At 45.1% G+C, this 19,920-nt stretch overlaps 1 protein-coding gene across 1 annotated transcript in view; it reads left to right on the plus strand.

The window, feature by feature from the left end:
* The window catches only part of LOC147096184 (guanylate-binding protein 1-like), a 63,320-nt gene that overhangs the window by 31,182 nt on the left and 12,218 nt on the right, over positions 1-19,920 (plus strand). Inside the window, 6 exon segments of the mRNA XM_085973790.1 lie at positions 7,111-7,238; positions 7,862-7,879; positions 7,881-7,972; positions 16,269-16,462; positions 17,612-17,854; positions 18,708-18,985. Of these exon segments, the coding sequence (XP_085829916.1) occupies positions 7,111-7,238; positions 7,862-7,879; positions 7,881-7,972; positions 16,269-16,462; positions 17,612-17,854; positions 18,708-18,985 (953 nt within the window).

Genomic DNA, 19,920 nt, shown 5'->3' on the forward strand with positions numbered 1-19,920 from the left:
TCATTCTCTACTGCCCACCCAGGTTCCACACCAAGGTTCTTACTGAGATACACTCAGCCTCTGCACCAAATGACTTCTCGTCCTCGGCAATTTCAACCTCCATCTCAACTCACCATTCCCTCTTTCCTCTGAGTTCACTACCTTTCTGCCCTCCCTTAACCTCTCCCTCCATATAAACTCCGACCTATATTCACGGCCGCTCCCTCGACCACGCCATCTCACGTGGCCTCTTTAATCCCATGTTAAGTGGATGTTTTACGACGTCAAAGGCGCCGTATAAATGCAGGTTGTTGTGGTTATTGAATTTAAAAGAAACTCAGGTTAAATTCTTCTTTCTGTTGTTAACATGTTTAAAATGAAAACATTAATTAAAATAGGAACAGAGGAAATCACCAAAACACATTAACCCAGAGTGCAAAGAGGAACTTCACCGTAACACGTTAACCGATTCATTACCCATAGTGCACCAAGACACTACATCCAAACACGTTAACCGATTCATTACCCATAGTGCACCAAGGGACTACATCCTAACACGTTAACCGGTTCATTACCCATAGTGCATCAAGGGACTACATCCTAACACGTTAACTGACTCATTACCCATAGTGCACCAAGAGACTACATCCAAACACGTTAACCGATTAATTACCCATAGTGCACCAAGAGACTACATCCAAACACGTTAACCGATTAATTACCCATAGTGCACCAAGGGACTACATCCTAACACGTTAACCGGTTCATTACCCATAGTGCACCAAGGGACTACATCCTAACACGTTAACCGATTCATTACCAATAGTGCATCAAGGGACTACATCCTAACACGTTAACCAATTCATTACCCATAGTGCACCAAGGACTACATCCTAACATGTTAACCGATTCATTACCCATAGTGCACCACAGGACTACATCCTAACACGTTAACCGATTCATTACCCATAGTGCACCAAGGACTACATCCTGACACGTTAACCGATTCATTACCCATAGTGCACCAAGGACTACATCCTGACACGTTAACCGATTCATTACCCATAGTGCATCACAGGACTACAGACTAATACGTTAACCGATTCATTACCCATAGTGCATCACAGGACTACATCCTAACACGTTAACTGATTCATTACCCATAGTGCACCAAGAGACTACATCCAAACACGTTAACCGATTAATTACCCATAGTGCACCAAGAGACTACATCCAAACACGTTAACCGATTAATTACCCATAGTGCACCAAGGGACTACATCCTAACACGTTAACCGGTTCATTACCCATAGTGCACCAAGGACTACATCCTAACATGTTAACCGGTTCATTACCCATAGTGCACCACAGGACTGCAGCCTAACACGTTAACTGATTCATTACCCATAGTGCACCAAGGACTACATCCTGACACGTTAACCGATTCATTACCCATAGTGCATCACAGGACTACAGCCTAATACGTTAACTGGTTCATTACCCATAGTGCACCAAGGGACTACATCCTAACACATTAGCCGATTCATTACCCATAGTGCACCAAGGACTACATCCTAACACATTAGCCGATTCATTACCCATAGTGCACCAAGGACTACATCCTAACACGTTAACCGATTCATTAGCCATAGTGCACCAAGGACTACATCCTAACATGTTAACCGGTTCATTACCCATAGTGCACCACAGGACTGCAGCCTAACACGTTAACCGATTCATTACCCATAGTGCACCAAGGGACTACATCCTAACCCGTTAACTGTTTAATTCCCATAATGCACAGAGTGTGTCACCCAAATATGTTAACCAATTCAACTAATGATGCATCATGAATAAATTACTTGCCAAGCTTTTCAAGAAGGAGGCAATCCCTTTCTCATTATGGTCACATTGGCATCACAATGCGACTGATGGAACAGTTCACCTCACCCTGTGTTTGCAAATCTGGTTCTCAGATATCTCTCTTTCATGAGCACTGTGGCCCCTTTAACTCTTCCCCCAACCCCCAGCCTTCCGTTGTGCTCTAATAATAAGCACAGGATGAAAGAGGTGGCTGAATGTGGTGTAGCATGACAATCATTTAATTTGCTGACGTGGAGAACAGTAAACACAGCTAGCAAGTGAGACGTGTCTCTGTGGTTGTCTTTGCAGATTGTATGTTGTATATGTAGTGTATGTCTCCGTCTACCTTTAAGAAAACCATTGTATGTAACCGTTCACCTTTAAGAGAACTATTTTAGGTGTGGCACTACTTTGTTGGCTTCTGTATATGGTAGTACCGACGGTGACCACACCGGTATATAAGTGCTGTGTCAGGATTATTTGGCAGATTCGCCCTGACCTTCGAATAGTAAAGTCCTGTTTTAAGTTACTCTTGGAGTCTGTGTATTAATTAACTAAACAACCCACAGACTTTACAGTGGCGACGAGTCCGATCGTACCCTGCGGCAACAATACTCCCGAAGCAGTTAACGAGCGTCGAGAAGAGGCAACCGCCCTCATCATTCTGCTGGGAGAAAACTCGAGTCTGCAGAGCTGGAAAGAAGGAAGAATTCAGAGACAAAGACTTCCATCAGCAACAGGCACTGACTGTCCCTTCTGCCACGGTGAGGAGTGAGCCGATCAGCACGAGAAGCAAGCCGGCCACGGTGACTGTGAGTAAGGGAAAAGTAAAAAGAATAACCGGAGGATAAGGGCGGTGCACTCGACCACGGTCGAGGGGGAAAGGAGCCGGACAGAAGTCGGGCCCAGAGGCACTGAGACTGGGGCAGCGTGGAGCAAGGAAGCCGCGGTACAGACAGGCTGGGGATGCAACGGCGTCATGAGACAGCTAGACCGCGACCGGCGAAAAAGGCCGGGCAGCGACCGAAGCCACGAAGCGCTGCGACCGGGAACGTAGGCGCGGGAAGAGATAAACTCAGCCGCAGCCGGGGAGGGAAGCACCGGGCTGCGAGAGGGCTGGGAGGCGCGATTGGGAGCCGAGCGAGCGGGAGAGGCAGAGCCGACCAAGGGAGACTGAGCGAGAGTCAGTCCAGCGGCTGAAACTGTTCTCCGTCAACGGGGTGTACCCAGCGCCGGTAGAGCCGAGCGAGCGGGAGAGAGACAGAGCCCGAGCAAGGGGAACTGAGCGAGAGCCAGCCCAGCGGCTGAAACTGTTCACCGTCAACGGGGTGTACCCAGCGCCGGTTGCCCTGCCGAGAAAAGGGAAAGCACTGAAGCCGACGCGCAGGCTGTGAACCTGAAAGCCAGCGGCCGTCGCCCGTGGGGAAAGTGTACCCCTCCCGCCAGGGAAGAAACACGGGAAGCCGCCATTAGGCGGGGAAGAAGACAGAAGCGGGAAACCGCCATTTTCGCGGGAACCGCCATCTTGAAAAAAAAAAAAATTTTTAAAGAAATAATTCGTGGTGTTTATCAGGAAGAGAGGAAGATGCCTAAGCGTGGTAACATCAACGATTTTAATTCCAAGGTAGAAGACTGGGCCACGTATGTGGAACGCATTGAGATCTATTGTGAGGCCAATAAAATAGAAGAAGATGACAAAGCTATAACCTTGCTAAACTCGATGGGCGCGAAGACATATGGGCTCTTGAAGCATCTACTAGCACCAGCTAAACCGGCGGATCAGACTTTCGATGATATTGTGGCTGTTCTGAAGGATCACTTGTACCCCACACCGTTGATGTTGGCGGAACGATTCAAATTCTATGCGAGAACGCAATGGAAAGACGAAAGCAACGCAGAATACTTGGTCGAACTGCGTAGACTAGCGAAATACTGCCAGTTTGGAGGGAATCTGACAGAGGCATTGCGAGACAAGTTCGTGTGCGGATTGGTAAAGGAAGGAACGCAAAAGCGACTACTCGAAGAGAACGACCTTACACTTGACAGGGCTGTCCTTATTGCAGCATCGCACGAAGCCGCAGCGAAGGGAACTGCGGAAATGCAGCTAAAGACAGCGGCACTCAGTGTGGATCAAATTACCTCGACAACAACAAAATGCTATCGTTGTGGGAAGACAACACACGACCAGAACCAATGCTGGTTTAAGAACCAGGAATGTAGGAAATGTGGCAAACTGGGTCACATAGCTAAGGTATGCCGGTCAGGGAAGAAGACCAACAACCAAAGGACCAACAACCAAAGGGAGCCATCACAGGAAAAGTACAACAAGGTACACAAGGTGGCTGAGAAGAGTTCAGACGAACAGAATTCGGACTCAGACCCAAACGGCCAGGAGCTGGGTAGTCTGAGAATTCACAATGTGAGTAAGGAAGCTGACCTACAAACTATCTGGGTCATGCTAAAAATAGCTGGAGTCCAAGTGAAAATGGAGTTGGACACTGGATCAGCTCTATCAGTCATAAATCGAAGGGATTACCACCAGCTATTCTCACATATACCCTTAAGAGATACCAAGTTCGTATTGCAGACATACACGGGGCATAAAGTATACCCCATGGGAAAGATAAGAGTCAAGGTGAGAGATAGGGGTAAAGAACACCCAAGAATGAACTTATACGTACTACCTGAGGGAGGACCACCACTTCTAGGACGGGAGTGGATCAAGAAAATAGACATGGAATGGCACTATCTAAAAGCCATAACGAGTGAGGACTCGGTGCAGACAATCAGCTCAGATTCTGAATCGGATGACGATAAGACCAACCCAAATGTGAAAGACAAGGCTAAAATGGACTTGCCGACTAAGGTTGGAAAAACGAAGGCATGCAGAAAGGCTTATGCTCCAGAGAAGAACAAAGTTTCAGAACAGATCTCCACCAAACAACGACAACATAGTTTGACAGAGAATTCTGAGTCTGTTCAGTTTAAGGACATATCCATGACGGAAGAACACCGAGCTCGGACTCAACTTTATTTCAAATCATGACAACAATTAGAACAATTGAGTTACCGTCTCGTACAAGAGATGAAAACAATGAAAAAGTTCTATGACACCGAATGGGAGAATCTGGAAAGACAACAGAAGCAGCTAGCTCAAGCAGAGAGTGACCATAGAGCCATCGTGACCAATCACCGATCACATCTCCCTTATGATGTTCAGGAGTTAGAATATTTGCAGAAAGAAGCAAATGAAGAGGAATCTTCAGGAAGCCAGGATTTTATTCCAGTTCTTCTCTACGACTCCTTACAAGCAGAGTTTGAGAAGTTGAAGGAACAGTATGAACAGGCCCAGGCTACAATCCTGGAGGAGGTTAACTCGGCAACCTCCGAAAAGCTAGTTTCAGTGGAAGCATATGAGCAACTAAAGGTTGAACATGAACAAGAAGTCCAAAGGCTGCAGGAAATTCTTAATGAGCGCAAGGCCAAGACAGACTCATCGGTAGAAGTTCCATCCATAGATGAGAAATTAGAGGTGAAAGACATGGCAGAACATGAAAGTCAAGATGTCCAAGAACTCATAAAAATATTGAAGGAAACCCAAGACAAATATGAGGCGGCAATGACCGAGGTTCAACAACTTGAAGAACAGATTCAACTGGGAATTCTTTCAGTGAAAGAAAAGGCAACTGTAAGAAACACAGAGACTGTAAGAATGGCCCCTGAACATGAGCTAGAGAGCATCAAGGCGCAACTTCTCCGAGCGCTTAAAGCCAAAGTACAAGAGGAAAAAAAGGTGAAAGCATTGGAGGAAAAGGTGGATGAAATGGAGAAGACTCTGATCCACAGGGTCCCCATGGAAGAGTTAACGGTCAGCCAACTCCTTCATATGCTGAGAGACAAGACTCTGCAAGGGGAACCATTTGAACACGAGCTTCAATCTTCAAAGGGAAGGGGTTCGGAGCTCTCAAAAGTTTGGGGAATAGTTGAGGTTGCAACACAGATTTTACAGGGCTGTCGAAAGTACGCTGAATCACGTCAATGTGAACTACAGAATGTTGAAACAGCTGCTCCAGTAGAAGGATTGAATAGCCCGATCAATCAATCCCCGATGGAAGGGGAAGTATTGGAATCACAAATGAGGTCATTAGTGAAGGATTGGCAGGAAACGCAGGAAGAGCGGGATGAATATGAACGCATGAAGAAGTCTCTTCAGGAAAGATGTCTAGGGAGGGAACAACAGTCGGCTAACGTCCGGTTGGGTAAGGAAGTAGCAGCAGGCCCTCTCGCTAGACTAGTTCAGGACGACACCGAATATTACCATGACCTGTTGAGTGACACGGAATATTACGAGGACTTGGTCTGCCCAGCTTGTGATGAAAACTCCCAAAGTGCAGAAATCAGGATGAAGTACTTAAAGTCTAAGGAACATAGGGAGATGGTGGCGCTACAGCTGGCAGCTGATAAGGGAGCCCCGAGAGTCTCCAAGAAGCAGAAAAGAAAAAGACGAAGCAGAAAGTGATAACCATCTAAATCATTATCACTTCTACCAGATCATGTACGTGGGCCCTACGAAGGGAGCCAAATCAGTTGGCAAGTAGGAAAAATTACCAAGGCAGTCCAGCTGTTTGTAAAAGTCAGCACTGCTGGTTCAGCAGGACGGAAGTTCAAGCTGTTAAGTCAAGGGAAAGACTATTGGATGAGTCACGCTAGCAATGTGAACCGGCTACACCACAGAGATGTTGTTCGGACCGAGTCAAGACCAGAGACTGAATCTGGGAACTGTTCCCGCAGAGACTGAATCTGTAAACTGTTTCCCGCATAGATTATACCTGTGAATTGTTTTACATGAAGTTGAATATATGTTATGTTTAATGGGGGACTAAGTATGTTGTAAGCTAAAAAGGGAGGATTGTAGTGTATGTCTCCGTCTACCTTTAAGAAAACCATTGTATGTAACCGTTCACCTTTAAGAGAACTATTTTAGGTGTGGCACTACTTTGTTGGCTTCTGTATACTGTAGTACCGACGGTGACCACACCGGTATATAAGTGCTGTGTCAGGATTATTTGGCAGATTCGCCCTGACCTTCGAATAGTAAAGTCCTGTTTTAAGTTACTCTTGGAGTCTGTGTATTAATTAACTAAACAACCCACAGACTTTACAGTATAGATCCGAATAAATTACACTGTAGAGGACCATTCATTTTAAATAGTTGAACATTTCCCAACTTGTCCATTAATCTTTGTGATTGCAACCGTGGTCCTCCAGGTTTCTCTCTCGGATCTACTGTACAATCCCACACCAAGGGGATCTGGATGTGGTGCATTCCTCACCCTAAGAAGCGCAATCATTGCTTAGTGCTGCTGGATACAGAAGGCTTGGGTGACATCGAGAAGGTAAGGGGACTTCATCGTTTCCAATCATACCCTTTTTAATGGTTAACTAAGTGACGTGATCAGGTAACTATCTATGCATACACACCTCACACAGGTGTCAGCCTTGGCTCGGTATTCTCATCTCTGAGTCCCAAAGTCATGTGTTCAAGTCCCACTCCAGATATTTAAGCATATAATCCAGGCTGACACTCCAGCGCTAGTACTGAGGGAGCGCTGCACTGTCGGATATGCGGTCTTTAAATGAGACGTTAAACCGAGGCCACATCTGCTCTGTCGGGTAGACGTGGCACTATTTCAAAGAATTATGGGATTCTCCCTGGTGTCCTGGGCCAATGTTTATCTCTCAACCAACATCAATAAAAACAAATTATCTGATCATTATCACATTGCTGTTTGTGGGATCTTGCTGCGCGCGCATTGTCTGCCTCATTTCCTACATTACAACAGTGACTACATTTCAAAAAGTACTTCATTGGCTGTAAAGTGCTTTGGGATGTCCCGAGGTCATGAAAGGCGCTGTATAAATGCAAATCTTTCTTTCTTTCACTCCTGTTTGTACAGTTCTTCAAATTAGTAACAGTGAGATGAGTGGTGTCTTTCTCATTATGTCCGTGTTCTAATAGGGTGATCAGAAGAACGACTTGCTGGATCTTCTCTCTGGCCGTGCTCCTGAGCAGCACGTTTGTGTACAACAGCATGGGAACCATTGACCAATATGCAGTAGAAAAACTCCAGTATCTTTTTATTCCGTTCTAACTTTCAGGATTAACTTCTTCAGAGTGGTGAGAATGTGGCACTTGCCACCACATGGAGTGGTTGAGGTGAATAATGTAGATGCATTTAAGGGGAAGCTGGATAAGTACATGAGGATAAAGGAACAGAAGGATGTGCTGACAGGGTGAGATGAAGTAAGGTGGGAGGAAGCTCATGTGGAGCATAAACACCAACATAGACCCGTTGGGCCGAATAGCCTGTAAATTCTATTTAACTGCTGTTTCATTTCACGTTTTTTGAGGAAGCTTAAGTGAAACTATTGCATTGAAAGGAGAAATGTTTGGTGAAAGGCAGGATGCGGAAACATATTGTACAGAAAAGCTTCCAAGTTAATCTATTACTGCACTGCTGAAGTCTAATTCTATTCGCCATACATTGCTTACAAACATTCTCCACAATCGTTTTTTCACCCTTCAGGCACTGCCTCCTACTGGGGCACCGTGTCTTGGGTGTTGCCATTCCTTTGGGATAGGCACAAATACTGGGTAGGAATTAGGGGGGATGTTTCCCCTATATTGCATGGGTTATGCTTTGCTCTAAATCCTGGATTTGCCCCCTATCCTTTTATACATGGTTCCCTCTCTGCTCTACCCCCTCAAAGTGGCCATTCTTCAATTGTCCACCTAGATGGTGAATGCTTGTAGAATGTTTGACTGTGGGAGGCATCACATCTGAGCCTGCTTTTGTCCAGCGCATGCAGATGCATGCACTTTCCAGGAGGTGTCACTAGCTAGTGATTAGGACCGGTAGGCCTGTTAGTGTCCACAGGTTAGGAAGGAGGGAACCTAAGACCAGCTGAAGCGTCCCCACCGTACTGAGATCAGCTATCTTGGCCTGAACTAGAAATGAGGCCTAGGGCTTGCTGGCCTGTATGGTTAAGGTCTTGACTGGACAGCGCACTTTACAAACTGAACTATTAGTGGAGTATGTATCTCTCGACATTTTATCATCTCTCAATTGACGAGCTAGTATTATTTCGATGACCCATTATTAGATGTAATTTATCTAGATTTTCAAAAGGCCTTTGATAAGGTACCACGTAATAGGCTAATGAATTAGGTCAGAGAATGCGGAGTCAGGGGACAAGTAGCAGATTGGATAGCTAGCTGGCTTCAAGACAGAAAGCAGAGAGTTGGGGTAAAGGGTAGCTATTTGTGGTGTATGTGCCTTTAAGAGCCCCAGGTGTGCGTAATGCCGGTAATTGCCACTTGGGCTATATAAGCCTGTGTATTGTGTATATCCTTTAGAACCCCCCCCAGACTTGCTTAGTAAATACCTATGAACCAACTCCTGACTTCAGTGTCTTTATCTACACACGGACACTACAGTGGCGACGAAGTGGAAACGGACTTACCTGCAATTCGGCAGCACCTCAAGGACATCGATTCCTCCAGCGTCCAGAAGACTCAAGGAAGTTATAGAAACTGTGGTTTCACCAGCTGGCCAAGCTGGTGGCAGGTACTGCGCTAATCCTTCCTGGGCGTCAGGCTGGGGCTCCAGCATCGGGCTCTACAGCTGAGACAGGCAGCGAAATCAGAGGCAAGCAATAACGGACTGGGAGGGTGCACTCGGGAGACGGCCGGCGTGGCAAGCAGGTCAGTGTTTAGACCTCTGTCGGAAACGAGTCTCCAACAGTGAATAAACGGAAACCACAGTAAAACAGCATTGTTATCGGTAGCAGCGGCGGGAAAGCGCAGGAAGCGCCATATCGTTGCTACAGAGAGAAAAAAAAAGCGCGGGAAGCGCCATATCTTTTTTTTGAAATGCCTAAGTCTGGCAATATTGATGCTTTTGATAACGAAACAGAGCCTAACTTTGGCAATATTGATGTTTTTGATAACAAGATAGAGAATTGGACCACATATGTAGAAAGAGTGGAGGTGTTTTGCACCGCAAATGGAATAGAAGATGAAGAAAAAGCTTCAGTGCTTCTGGATCTAATGGGCGCAGAAACATACAAGCTGTTACGCAACTTAATCACTCCAGCCGAACTGATGGACAAGAATTTTGAGGAGATTGTTGATACCCTACACTGCCAATTCGAGGCAGGACTGGCAGATTTTCTGCAAGACAAATTCATCTGCGATCCCCTAAGTGTAGAAACACAAAAAAAGGTATCTTCTGGAAAAGATTTAACACTGGACAAGGTTTTCAGTGCAATAGGAGCGGCAAAGATAAAGCAAAGGCCACAGGACTTCGGCACCCATGAAATGACACGGGGTTTCAAGAGATGTTATCGCTGCGGCAGATCCAACCATGACCAGAGGGATTGCTGGTTCAAAGAAAAAGCATGCAGGCGATGCGGAAAGATGGGACACATTCCACGTGTATGCCGATCTGAAAATAAAAAATCCACTAACGGGAAAAGAATCAATAAGGAAAAGCACAGAAAGGTACAAATGATGACGGACAGTAGCTCCAAAGACCAGAAGAGCGATAGCGGCTCTGGGAACAAGAGACTAAGCTCTCTCAAATTACATAATGTAATTGCCAATGAAGATTACCAGACCATTTGGGTTACCCTCATAATAGCAGGGTCCCCAGTTAAAATGGAGCTAGATACAGGATCAGCTCTAACCGTAATAAATCGACGAGATTACGAGAGGCTATTTTCGCATATACCTCTAAAAGACACATCCATTATCTTAAAAACATATACGGGGCAGAAAGTATACCCCAAAGGAAAAATAAAGGTGCCTGTGGTATACAACGGCAAAGAAATACAAAAGTTGTATTTATACATTCTACAAGATGGTGGTCCACCGTTGTTGGGACGTGAATGGATAAGGAAGATACGTTTAGACTGGCACTCCATTCAGTCACTGACGGTGACCAGTAAGGAAAAAAACAAGGATGACATCATACCTGAACGATTAAAAGACATCTTGGCCAACGCCAAAGAAGTGTATCAAGAGAAACTAGGAACCTTGAAAGGCATCACCGCCTCAATAAAAGTGGAAGATGCAGCAATTCCAAAATTTTTTAAGGCAAGACCGGTGCCATACGCAATACGTCCGGCAGTCGAGGCAGAGCTGGAGAATTTGGAAAAGGCAGGCGTATTATCCAAAATAGATTGGAGCGAATGGGCAACACCCATCGTTCCAGTCATGAAAAAAGCATTGAAAAATAACTCTGAGGAACAGAGAAAAATTCGCATCTGTGGGGACTTTAAGGTGACTGTAAACCCGGTCCTTCACACGGTACAGTATCCTCTTCCGAGGACAGAAGATATTTTCGCCTCACTATCCGGAGGAAAACGTTTCACAAAAATTGACTTGGCACAGGCATATCTACAGATGGAGGTTGAGGAGACCTCTAAAAAGTATCTCACAATAAACACACACAAAGGCCTGTACCAGTACAATCGACTGGTTTTTGGAGTAGCATCAGCTCCAGCTATCTGGCAAAGAGCTATGGAGCAAGTCCTGCAAGGGATTCCGGGGACTCAGTGTTACCTAGACGACATCCTTATAACGGGAGAAAACGACAATGAGCACCTTGCCAATTTGGAGCAGGTGCTCACTAGGCTGAAAGAACGGGGCCTACGAGCAAATCGCCCCAAGTGCGAATTTTTCCAAAATCAGATATCATATTGTGGCCACATAATTAATAAGGAAGGGTTGCATAAGTCACCTGAAAAAATTGAAGCAGTTATAAAAGCCCCAGCACCTGAAAATGTTTCACAATTGAGGTCATTCCTGGGATTAATAAATTACTATCATAAATTTTTACCGAACTTATCAACTATTCTACACCCTCTTAATGATCTTCTACACACAGGAGTGATTTGGAAATGGAACAAAGACTGTAAACGTGCCTTCCATAAATGTAAAGACTTAATCACATCCGAGAAAGTTTTGGCTCATTACAACCCATCACTACCAATCAGACTGGCGTGCGATGCATCCCCTTACGGCATAGGAGCGGTATTGTCCCATAGATTCCCTGATGGCTCGGAACGGCCGATAGCTTTTGCGTCACGCTCATTGAACTCAGCTGAGCGTAACTATTCCCAGATAGACAGGGAAGCACTCAGCCTGGTATGGGGAGTGAAGAAATTCAACCATTACCTACACGGACAAAAATTTACCTTGCTGACTGACCATCAACCCCTCATCTCCATATTCAACCCTAAGAAAGGTGTCCCCCATTATGACGGCACAAAGACTACAGAGGTGGTCCCTTTTTCTAGGGGCACACCAATACAACATTGAATACAAAGGGTCAAAACAGCATGGGAATGCTGACGGTTTATCGCGCCTGCCGTTGCCAACAATAGAAGAGGCACCTACAGTAGACCCAATAGAGATATTCCACTCTACCATAGTGGAATGTCTACCGGTGACAAATTCTGCCATTGAAAGGGAGACCAGAAATGACCCTACTCTCTCACGGGTCTACGATTTAACAATGAAGGGATGGCCAGCACATGGCGAACCACTGTTGCCAGCATTCTCGCAAAGAAGAGAACAGCTGTCAGTGTGCCGAGGAACCTTGATGTGTGGATCCAGAGTGGTGATTCCACCCAAACTCCAGGATAAAGTGCTAAAGGAGCTTCACGAGGGGCATCTGGGTGGAGTGAAAATGAAGAACCTAGCTAGGGCGTTTGTATGGTGGCCAGGTATCGATGGAGACATCGAAGACATGACCAAGAGCTGCCTAGGATGCCAGAAGGTCCAAAATGCTCCGCCACAGGCCCCTCTACATCCATGGGAGTGGCCCTCATCTCCCTGGCAAAGGGTGCACATCGACTTTGCTGGTCCATTTATGGACTCAATGTTCTTAATCGCAGTTGATGCACACTCCAAGTGGCCGGAGGTAATAAAGATGTCCTCCACCACCACGGAAAAAACCATCACAGTATTAAGGACCATATTTGCCAGGAATGGGCTGCCGGAACAGATATGTTCTGATAATGGACCGCAATTTGTGTCCGAAGAATTCAGAAAGTTCTTAAAGAACAATGGGGTAAAGCACTACACGTCCGCCCCATACCATCCCGCCACCAATGGATTGGCTGGAATGTTTGTCCAGACCTTTAAGAAGGCCTAAAGGCCATGGGTAATGAAGACATAAAACTTCAGCACAAGGTGGATAACTTCTTATTTGCATATAGGAATGCAACACATATGGTTACAAACCAAACTCCCGCCATGATGTTCTACAATAGAAACCTAAGATGCCGGCTGGATTTGGTCAAGCCCAACATCCGAAGGGACGTGGAGAACCGGCAGTTTCAGGGCATGAATGAAAGGCCAACTAGGGCCTTCCAGATAGGCCAACCGGTTTTGGCCCGGGACTACCGTACCGTACCGTACCGAGAAATGGCAGCCTGGAACTATCTGCACACGACTAGGATCACTGATGTATACCGTGGACATCGGAGAAAGCATAATAAGGCGCCATGCTGACCAAATCATCAAGTCATCCGAAAAGGGACAACCTACACCACCACGCTATACATCTAACGATGAAGTAGAGATACCCATATCTACCTCCGATCCGGTGATACTGGAACCCGATGAACCCGACACTGGCCTTCAAGCCGAATCAGCCTTGCCAGAAGAACCTACTACACCACCAGAAACTACTACACCCCCGAGGCGTTATCCGGACCGAGTCAGGAAGCCTCCTGAGAGACTAACTTATAATTAATTAATACAGCAATGTATATTATTTTGCATATAACATGTAATTAATAATTACTTAAAATATGATGTACTGGTTAGCTAGAAGGGGAGGAATTGTGGTGTATGTGCCTTTAAGAGCCCCAGGTGTGCGTAATGCCGGTAATTGCCACTTGGGCTATATAAGCCTGTGTATTGTGTATATCCTTTAGAACCCCCCCCAGACTTGCTTAGTAAATACCTAGGAACCAACTCCTGTCTTCAGTGTCTTTATCTACACACGGACACTACACTATTCAGTGGCAGAAGGTAGGTAGTGGTGTTCCACAAGGATCAGTGCTGGGACCACTGCTGTTCACAATTTTCATTAACGATTTAAACTTTGGAATCAAAAAAAACAATTTCTAAATTTGCGGATGATACCAAACTGGGGTGGATAGTCAATACTGAGGAGGACTGCAACAAATTACAGGGGGATATTAACTTGCAGAATGGGCATATAATTGGCAAATATATTTCAACACAGATAAGTGTGAGGTATTACATTTTGGTAGGAAGAATAATGAGGTCACTTATTACTTGAGGGGTGAGCCTGGGTGGGGTAGAGGAGCAAAGGGATCTCGGAGTAAAAATACACAAATCGCTAAAAGTAGCGACACAGGTTAACAAGGCCATAAAAAAAGCAAACCAGGCACTAGGGTTTATTTCTAGAGGGATAGAATTGAAAAGTAGGGAAGTTATGCTAAACTTGTATCGAACCTTGGTTAGACCACACTTGGAGTACTGCGTACAGTTCTGGTCGCCATATTATAGAAAGGATGTGGAGGCACTGGAGAGGGTGCAGAGAAGATTTACAAGGATGATACCAGAAATGCGAGGAGATACCTATCAGGAAAGGATGAACAGACTGGGTCTCTTTTCACTTGAAAAAGGAAGGCTGAGGGGTGACCTAATAGAGGTCTTTAAAATCACGAAAGGGTTTTGGTAAAGTAGATACAGAGAGAATGTTTCCACTTGTGGGGAAGAGAATAACGAGGCCATCAATATAACAAATCCAATAGGGAATTCAGAAGAAACTTCTTTACCCAAAGAGTGGTGAGAATGTGGAACTCGCTACCACAGGGAGTGAATGAAGCGAATAGTTTAGATGCATTTAAGAGGAGGCTAGATAAGCATATGAGGGAGAAGGAAATAGAGGGTTATACTGATAGAGTTAAATGAGAAAAGATGGGAGGAGGCTCGAGTGGAGCATAAATGCCGGCATGGACTGGTTGGGCCGAATGGCCAGTTCCTGTGCCGTATATCCTGTGTAATCCTATGTAATTAAACGGTTCAAAAAGTCTGTTGGTGTTTCTGGTCATACCGGGTGGAAACTTTCTGTTCGCACTCTCCCGCCAGGGAGCTTTGTCGCTGGGATTGCATATTGTGAAATCGCCCACAGGCAACCTCACGATTTTAGGTCCATTGCACGTGACATTTTGATATGTGATCCCCATGGGTGAATCCCCATACTGGGAGCTCAGGGGCAGGAAATAGCCACTAGGATTCCTGATTTTAATTTTAAAATGTCTCAACAATTATGGAGATTATGCTAGTAATGTTACAGCTAATTGAACATAAAGCTTAATAAATTGTTAGGTAAGGGTATTAAAGGATTGTGGAGCAAAGACGGGTAAATGGAGTTGACATACAGATCAGCCACGGTCTAATTGAATGGCCGAACAGGCTCGAGGGGCCGAATGGCTGTTTTTATAAAGTTTTTTTATATATAATGAAAGATAGTGATCCTGCACTTCAAAAATACTTCATTGACTGTTAAGCACTTTGGGACGTCCTGAGGTCGTGAAAGGAGCTGTAGAAATGCAAGTCTTTCCTCCTTGGAGTTAGGAGAGAGGCTTCATAAACTTGGTCCATCTAGTGGCCTGTGCCTGCAACTACATGATGACAATTGATGGCAAAAGTTAATGGGAAATGTTGACCTCGCAATTTACAATAGATGGAAAAGAGTGACCAAAACTTGTGGCAACCGGGAGTAGGATTTGTGGACAGGATGTGTGTGTCTTATGCCATAATTTTAACAATACAAAAGGGATGTAGTCCATGGTTACAACCATACTTTCCACCTCTTTTGCTCATCTGAAGTCTTTTTAGTTCTTCCTTTTCTGCATAATTTTTGGTGTTTGTTATTCATTTTTCTAAATTGCTAGTCACAACGGTTCCTCTTTTCCAGTTGAACCGTCGTGTCTTGTAGCTTTCGGATTCTTTGACTGTTTGTTTCTTGACTCTTCTTGCCATTAGCTCTACCCTTGTCTGTGATCAGTTTTTCCTTCTCCCCGATGAAATATTTTGGCTTTGTCTCTCAGCTGTTCCACCTCCTCTTCAGTCAGTTCACCTGAATCTTCCCTTTCCCAGCTCCAGCCCTTCCACTCCCTGAAATGCCACCGAGTCATTCCCAATCATGTTTGTTCCACGTTCTGGAACTTGCTCACTTCGAATGCCAGGTGACCAATCTTTGAGCTGACTTGTCGTTTGAACAACAACTGTCTGTAGACAACCACCTCCTACACTGTTTTAAAGTAATTGTCTGGTGCAAAGGATTGTAGACAGTTGGTTCCTTAACAAAATCCAGTTACGTTTCCGATCTGACCGAGCTAATCAAAGTGAAGGCCAATGATGAAGATGACGATGATGAAGAACTAGACTTGCTGAAGATCTCTCCGGCCTTTGTTTGGGCAGTGCGGGATTTCACCCTGGAACTGAAAATCAATGGCCAGGACGCCACAGCAGACGAATATTTAAACCATGGTTTACAACTCAGGAAAGGTAGTTTCACAATGTATCCAATATCTTTCACCCATGTGAGATTGTATTATACTTTACACCAGCTTGTTATCACTGGTACTTTCCTTTCTGGGCCAGTACACTTCTAGAATGATACAGCACAGAATGAGGCCATTTGGCCCATCATGCCTATGCCAGCTCTTTGAAAGAGCTGTCGAATTAGTCCCACTCCCCCCTGCCCTTTCTCCATAGCCATGCAAATTTTTCCCCATCAAGTATTAATCCAATTTCCTTTTGAAAGTTACTATTGAATCTGCTTCCACCGCCCTTTCAGGCAGTGCATTCCTGATCATCATAACTCGCTGTGTAAAAAAAATTCTCCTTATCTCGCCTCTGATTCTTTTGCAAATTATCTTAAATCTGTGTCCTCTGGTTACCAACACTCCTGCCACTGTAAGCAGTTTCTCCTTGTTTACTCTATCAAAACCCCCTGATCATGTTATTAAATCTCCCCTTAACTTTCTCTGCTCTAAGGAGAACAATCCCAGCTTCTCCAGTCGTCCACGTAACTGAAGTCCCGCGACTTTGGTACCATTCTAGTAAATCTCCTACGCACCCTGCCTAACTCTCTACAGTGCAAATTCTACCCGCTCCACTCTCTGCATATTCTTTCATTAAAATTTAGGCTGCAGGAGGATACTCTTGGCAAGAATTGTGCTAACCAAGGTTACAATTGACCTTGGAGATGATGCAGCTCAGATTTACCAGAATTATACCAGGGCTAAAAGGGTGAAATTATGAGGACAGGTTGCATAACCGTGGTTTGTATTCCCTTGAGTTTAGAAGGTTGAGGGGTGATCTGATCCGAGGTGTTTAAAAGGATTCGATAGGGTAGATACAGAGAACCTCTGGTGGTGGGGGAATCCAGAAGAAGTCATAACCTTAAAATTAGAGCCAGGCTGTTCAGGTGTAAAATCAGGAGGCACTTTTTCACACAAATGGTCGTGGAAATCTGGAACTCTCTCCCCAAAAAGGCTGGGTAAATCGAAATTTCCAAGATTGAGATGGATAGATTTTTGTTGGGTGAGGGTATCCAGGGATATGGAACAAAGGTTGGCAACGTTGTGCTAAACTGTCGCACTGGCACCCAAAGTCGATGTAGTCTTTTTTTCTTATCTCTACCGAATGCAGGTGTTTCGAAAAAAGTGATGGAGTACAACCAGCCCCGTGAGTGCATCAGGAACTACTTCCGGTCTCGCAAATGCTTTGTTTTCGTTCAGCCAACTAGCAGTAAGAATCTAAACCAGGTGGAAATGCTCCCAGAAAGTCAGCTTGATCCCCAATTTGTTGACGTGTGCCAGGAGTTCTGCCAGTACATCTTTGTTGAATCGGAGCCAAAGACCATCAAAGGAGGTCACAAGATCAATGGTAGAAGTAAGTGCACCACAATAGCACAACTAAGTGTGTCGGCTCACTGAATTGTTGATGGCTGTTGCTATATCCATCAAACTGTTTAATGGCTTTAGCAGCAAAGTGTTGAGTCCATCGAGGTCCCTCTTTTTCTTCCCCCCTCTAAGTTTGGTGCTCATCAAGGTGAGGGATGCTAGTGGTGAGCAAAGGAACATGTTCTAATTCAGGCACCCAGTGTTTCCACCTGGGTGTTCACATCAAGCACTTCCAGGTCAAGAATAGATGGACTGAAGCTCCCTCACCAATGTGTTTCAGTCCAAACCTCATGACATCACCCCTTATTGCACCACTGTGGCAATTTCCACTTTTGCACCCTATGTCAGGCTTTGGTCTCTGAATGGCATTGCAGGAAACTTTTTTTTATCCGGCACCGACGGGACCAACGTGGTGCCGGTTCATCAAAAATTCCAGATAACCGAAAGCTATAGTAAAAGATAGAGAGAGATGAGAGCTCCGTATAAAGCAACAAACCCTGTTGCTTAGCAACAGGTTCAGAACAATGGCCACAAGTTCCAAGCATCTCTGTAGCTTAGCAACAGCTGCAGCCACACCCTTGCACAGCAACAAATCGAGGAAGGCAAGTACAATATGAAGTAAAACTTACCTGAACCTACTCCTGAATTTTGCCGGTTAACCGAGATTTCCGGTTATTTAGGTGCCGGTAAATTGAAAGTTTCCTGTAGCAATTTAGTGTCAATTGGTGCTGGATTAGAGGCAGTATTGTTGAGTGTGCCATGCTCACTAGGAGACCCCCTCTTTAAACCTCTATAATTATAAATGTTCTGTAATGAACTGTTTGTTCTGTCCTTTGTTGCAGAGTTGGCAATCTTAGCTAAAACCTACGTCGACACTATTGCCAGTGGGACAGTACCTTGCATAGACGATGCTGTCACCAGTATGGCTAAGATTGAAAATACAGCGGCCCTCACAGATGCCCTGACTCACTACCAGCAACAGATGGATATGATGGCAAAGTTACCAACTGAAACTGAAAAGCTGGCGGAGATTCACACACTGTGTCGGAAAGAGGCCATCGACCTCTTCATGAGGCGCTCCTTCAATGACCGAGATCAGGCGTACTACAAACAGCTGGTGGTGAGAATCTAGTTCACGTTTAGAAAATAAAATGAGGACATTAAAAGAAGCATGGAATTATAATGGCCATTCAGCCTATCAAAGGCCTGCTTCTTCCACATAACCCTGCGCAAACAACCTCATCGTGGACTCCCAGGAAATCATCTTGCTAAAATACTCCCTGATGATCAAATATTCATCCATCCTCACATTTTGCACTATTCAGGCCAGACACCCACCGCCCCCCACAGCACAGGATTGTATCCCATGGAGTATTGGATTACTTCAGTCTGTAGAAAACCATATTACCAGCCAACACAAGAGCTGGAAATCTAAATATAAACAGGAAAGGCTGGAAACGCTCAGGTCAGGCAGCATCTGTGGAGAGAGAGAAACAGAGTTAACATTACAGGTCAATGACCTTTCAATAGAACTGGAAGGTGTTAGAAATTTAACAGTTTTCAAGCAAGTGCAGAGCAAGGGGGAAATGGGGGGAGGGAGGGCAAGAGTAATTCAATGACAAAAGGGATGATGGTGCAAGGCAAAAGGTGGGTGGTAACAGGACAAGTAAAGAAACAAAAGATGGTTCCAGAGGATGTGTTCTTTCCTCCTCCCCCATCCCTTATTCTCCCTGGTGCTGTACTTGCTTTTAAATTGGTAAATCTCTAACTTCTTGATGGCAAAAACAGGAAGGCAGATTATTATCTGAACGGCAATAGATTGGGAGAAGGAGAAGTGCAACGAGACCTGGGTATCCTTGTGCACCATTCGCTGAAGGTAAGCATGCAGGTGCAGCAGGCGGTTAAGAAGGCAAATGGTATGTTGGCCTTCGTAGCGAGAGGGTTTGAGTACAGGAACAAGGATGTCTTGCTGCAGTTGTACAGGGCCTTGGTGAGACCACACCTTGAGTATTGTGTGCAGTTTTGGTCGCCTTATCTGAGGAAGGATGTTCTTGC

The sequence above is a fragment of the Somniosus microcephalus genome, unplaced genomic scaffold (genome assembly GCF_052327205.1).
Source record: "Somniosus microcephalus isolate GS21.2 unplaced genomic scaffold, FLI_Smic_1.0 unresolved_chr1, whole genome shotgun sequence".
NCBI lineage: Eukaryota > Metazoa > Chordata > Chondrichthyes > Squaliformes > Somniosidae > Somniosus > Somniosus microcephalus.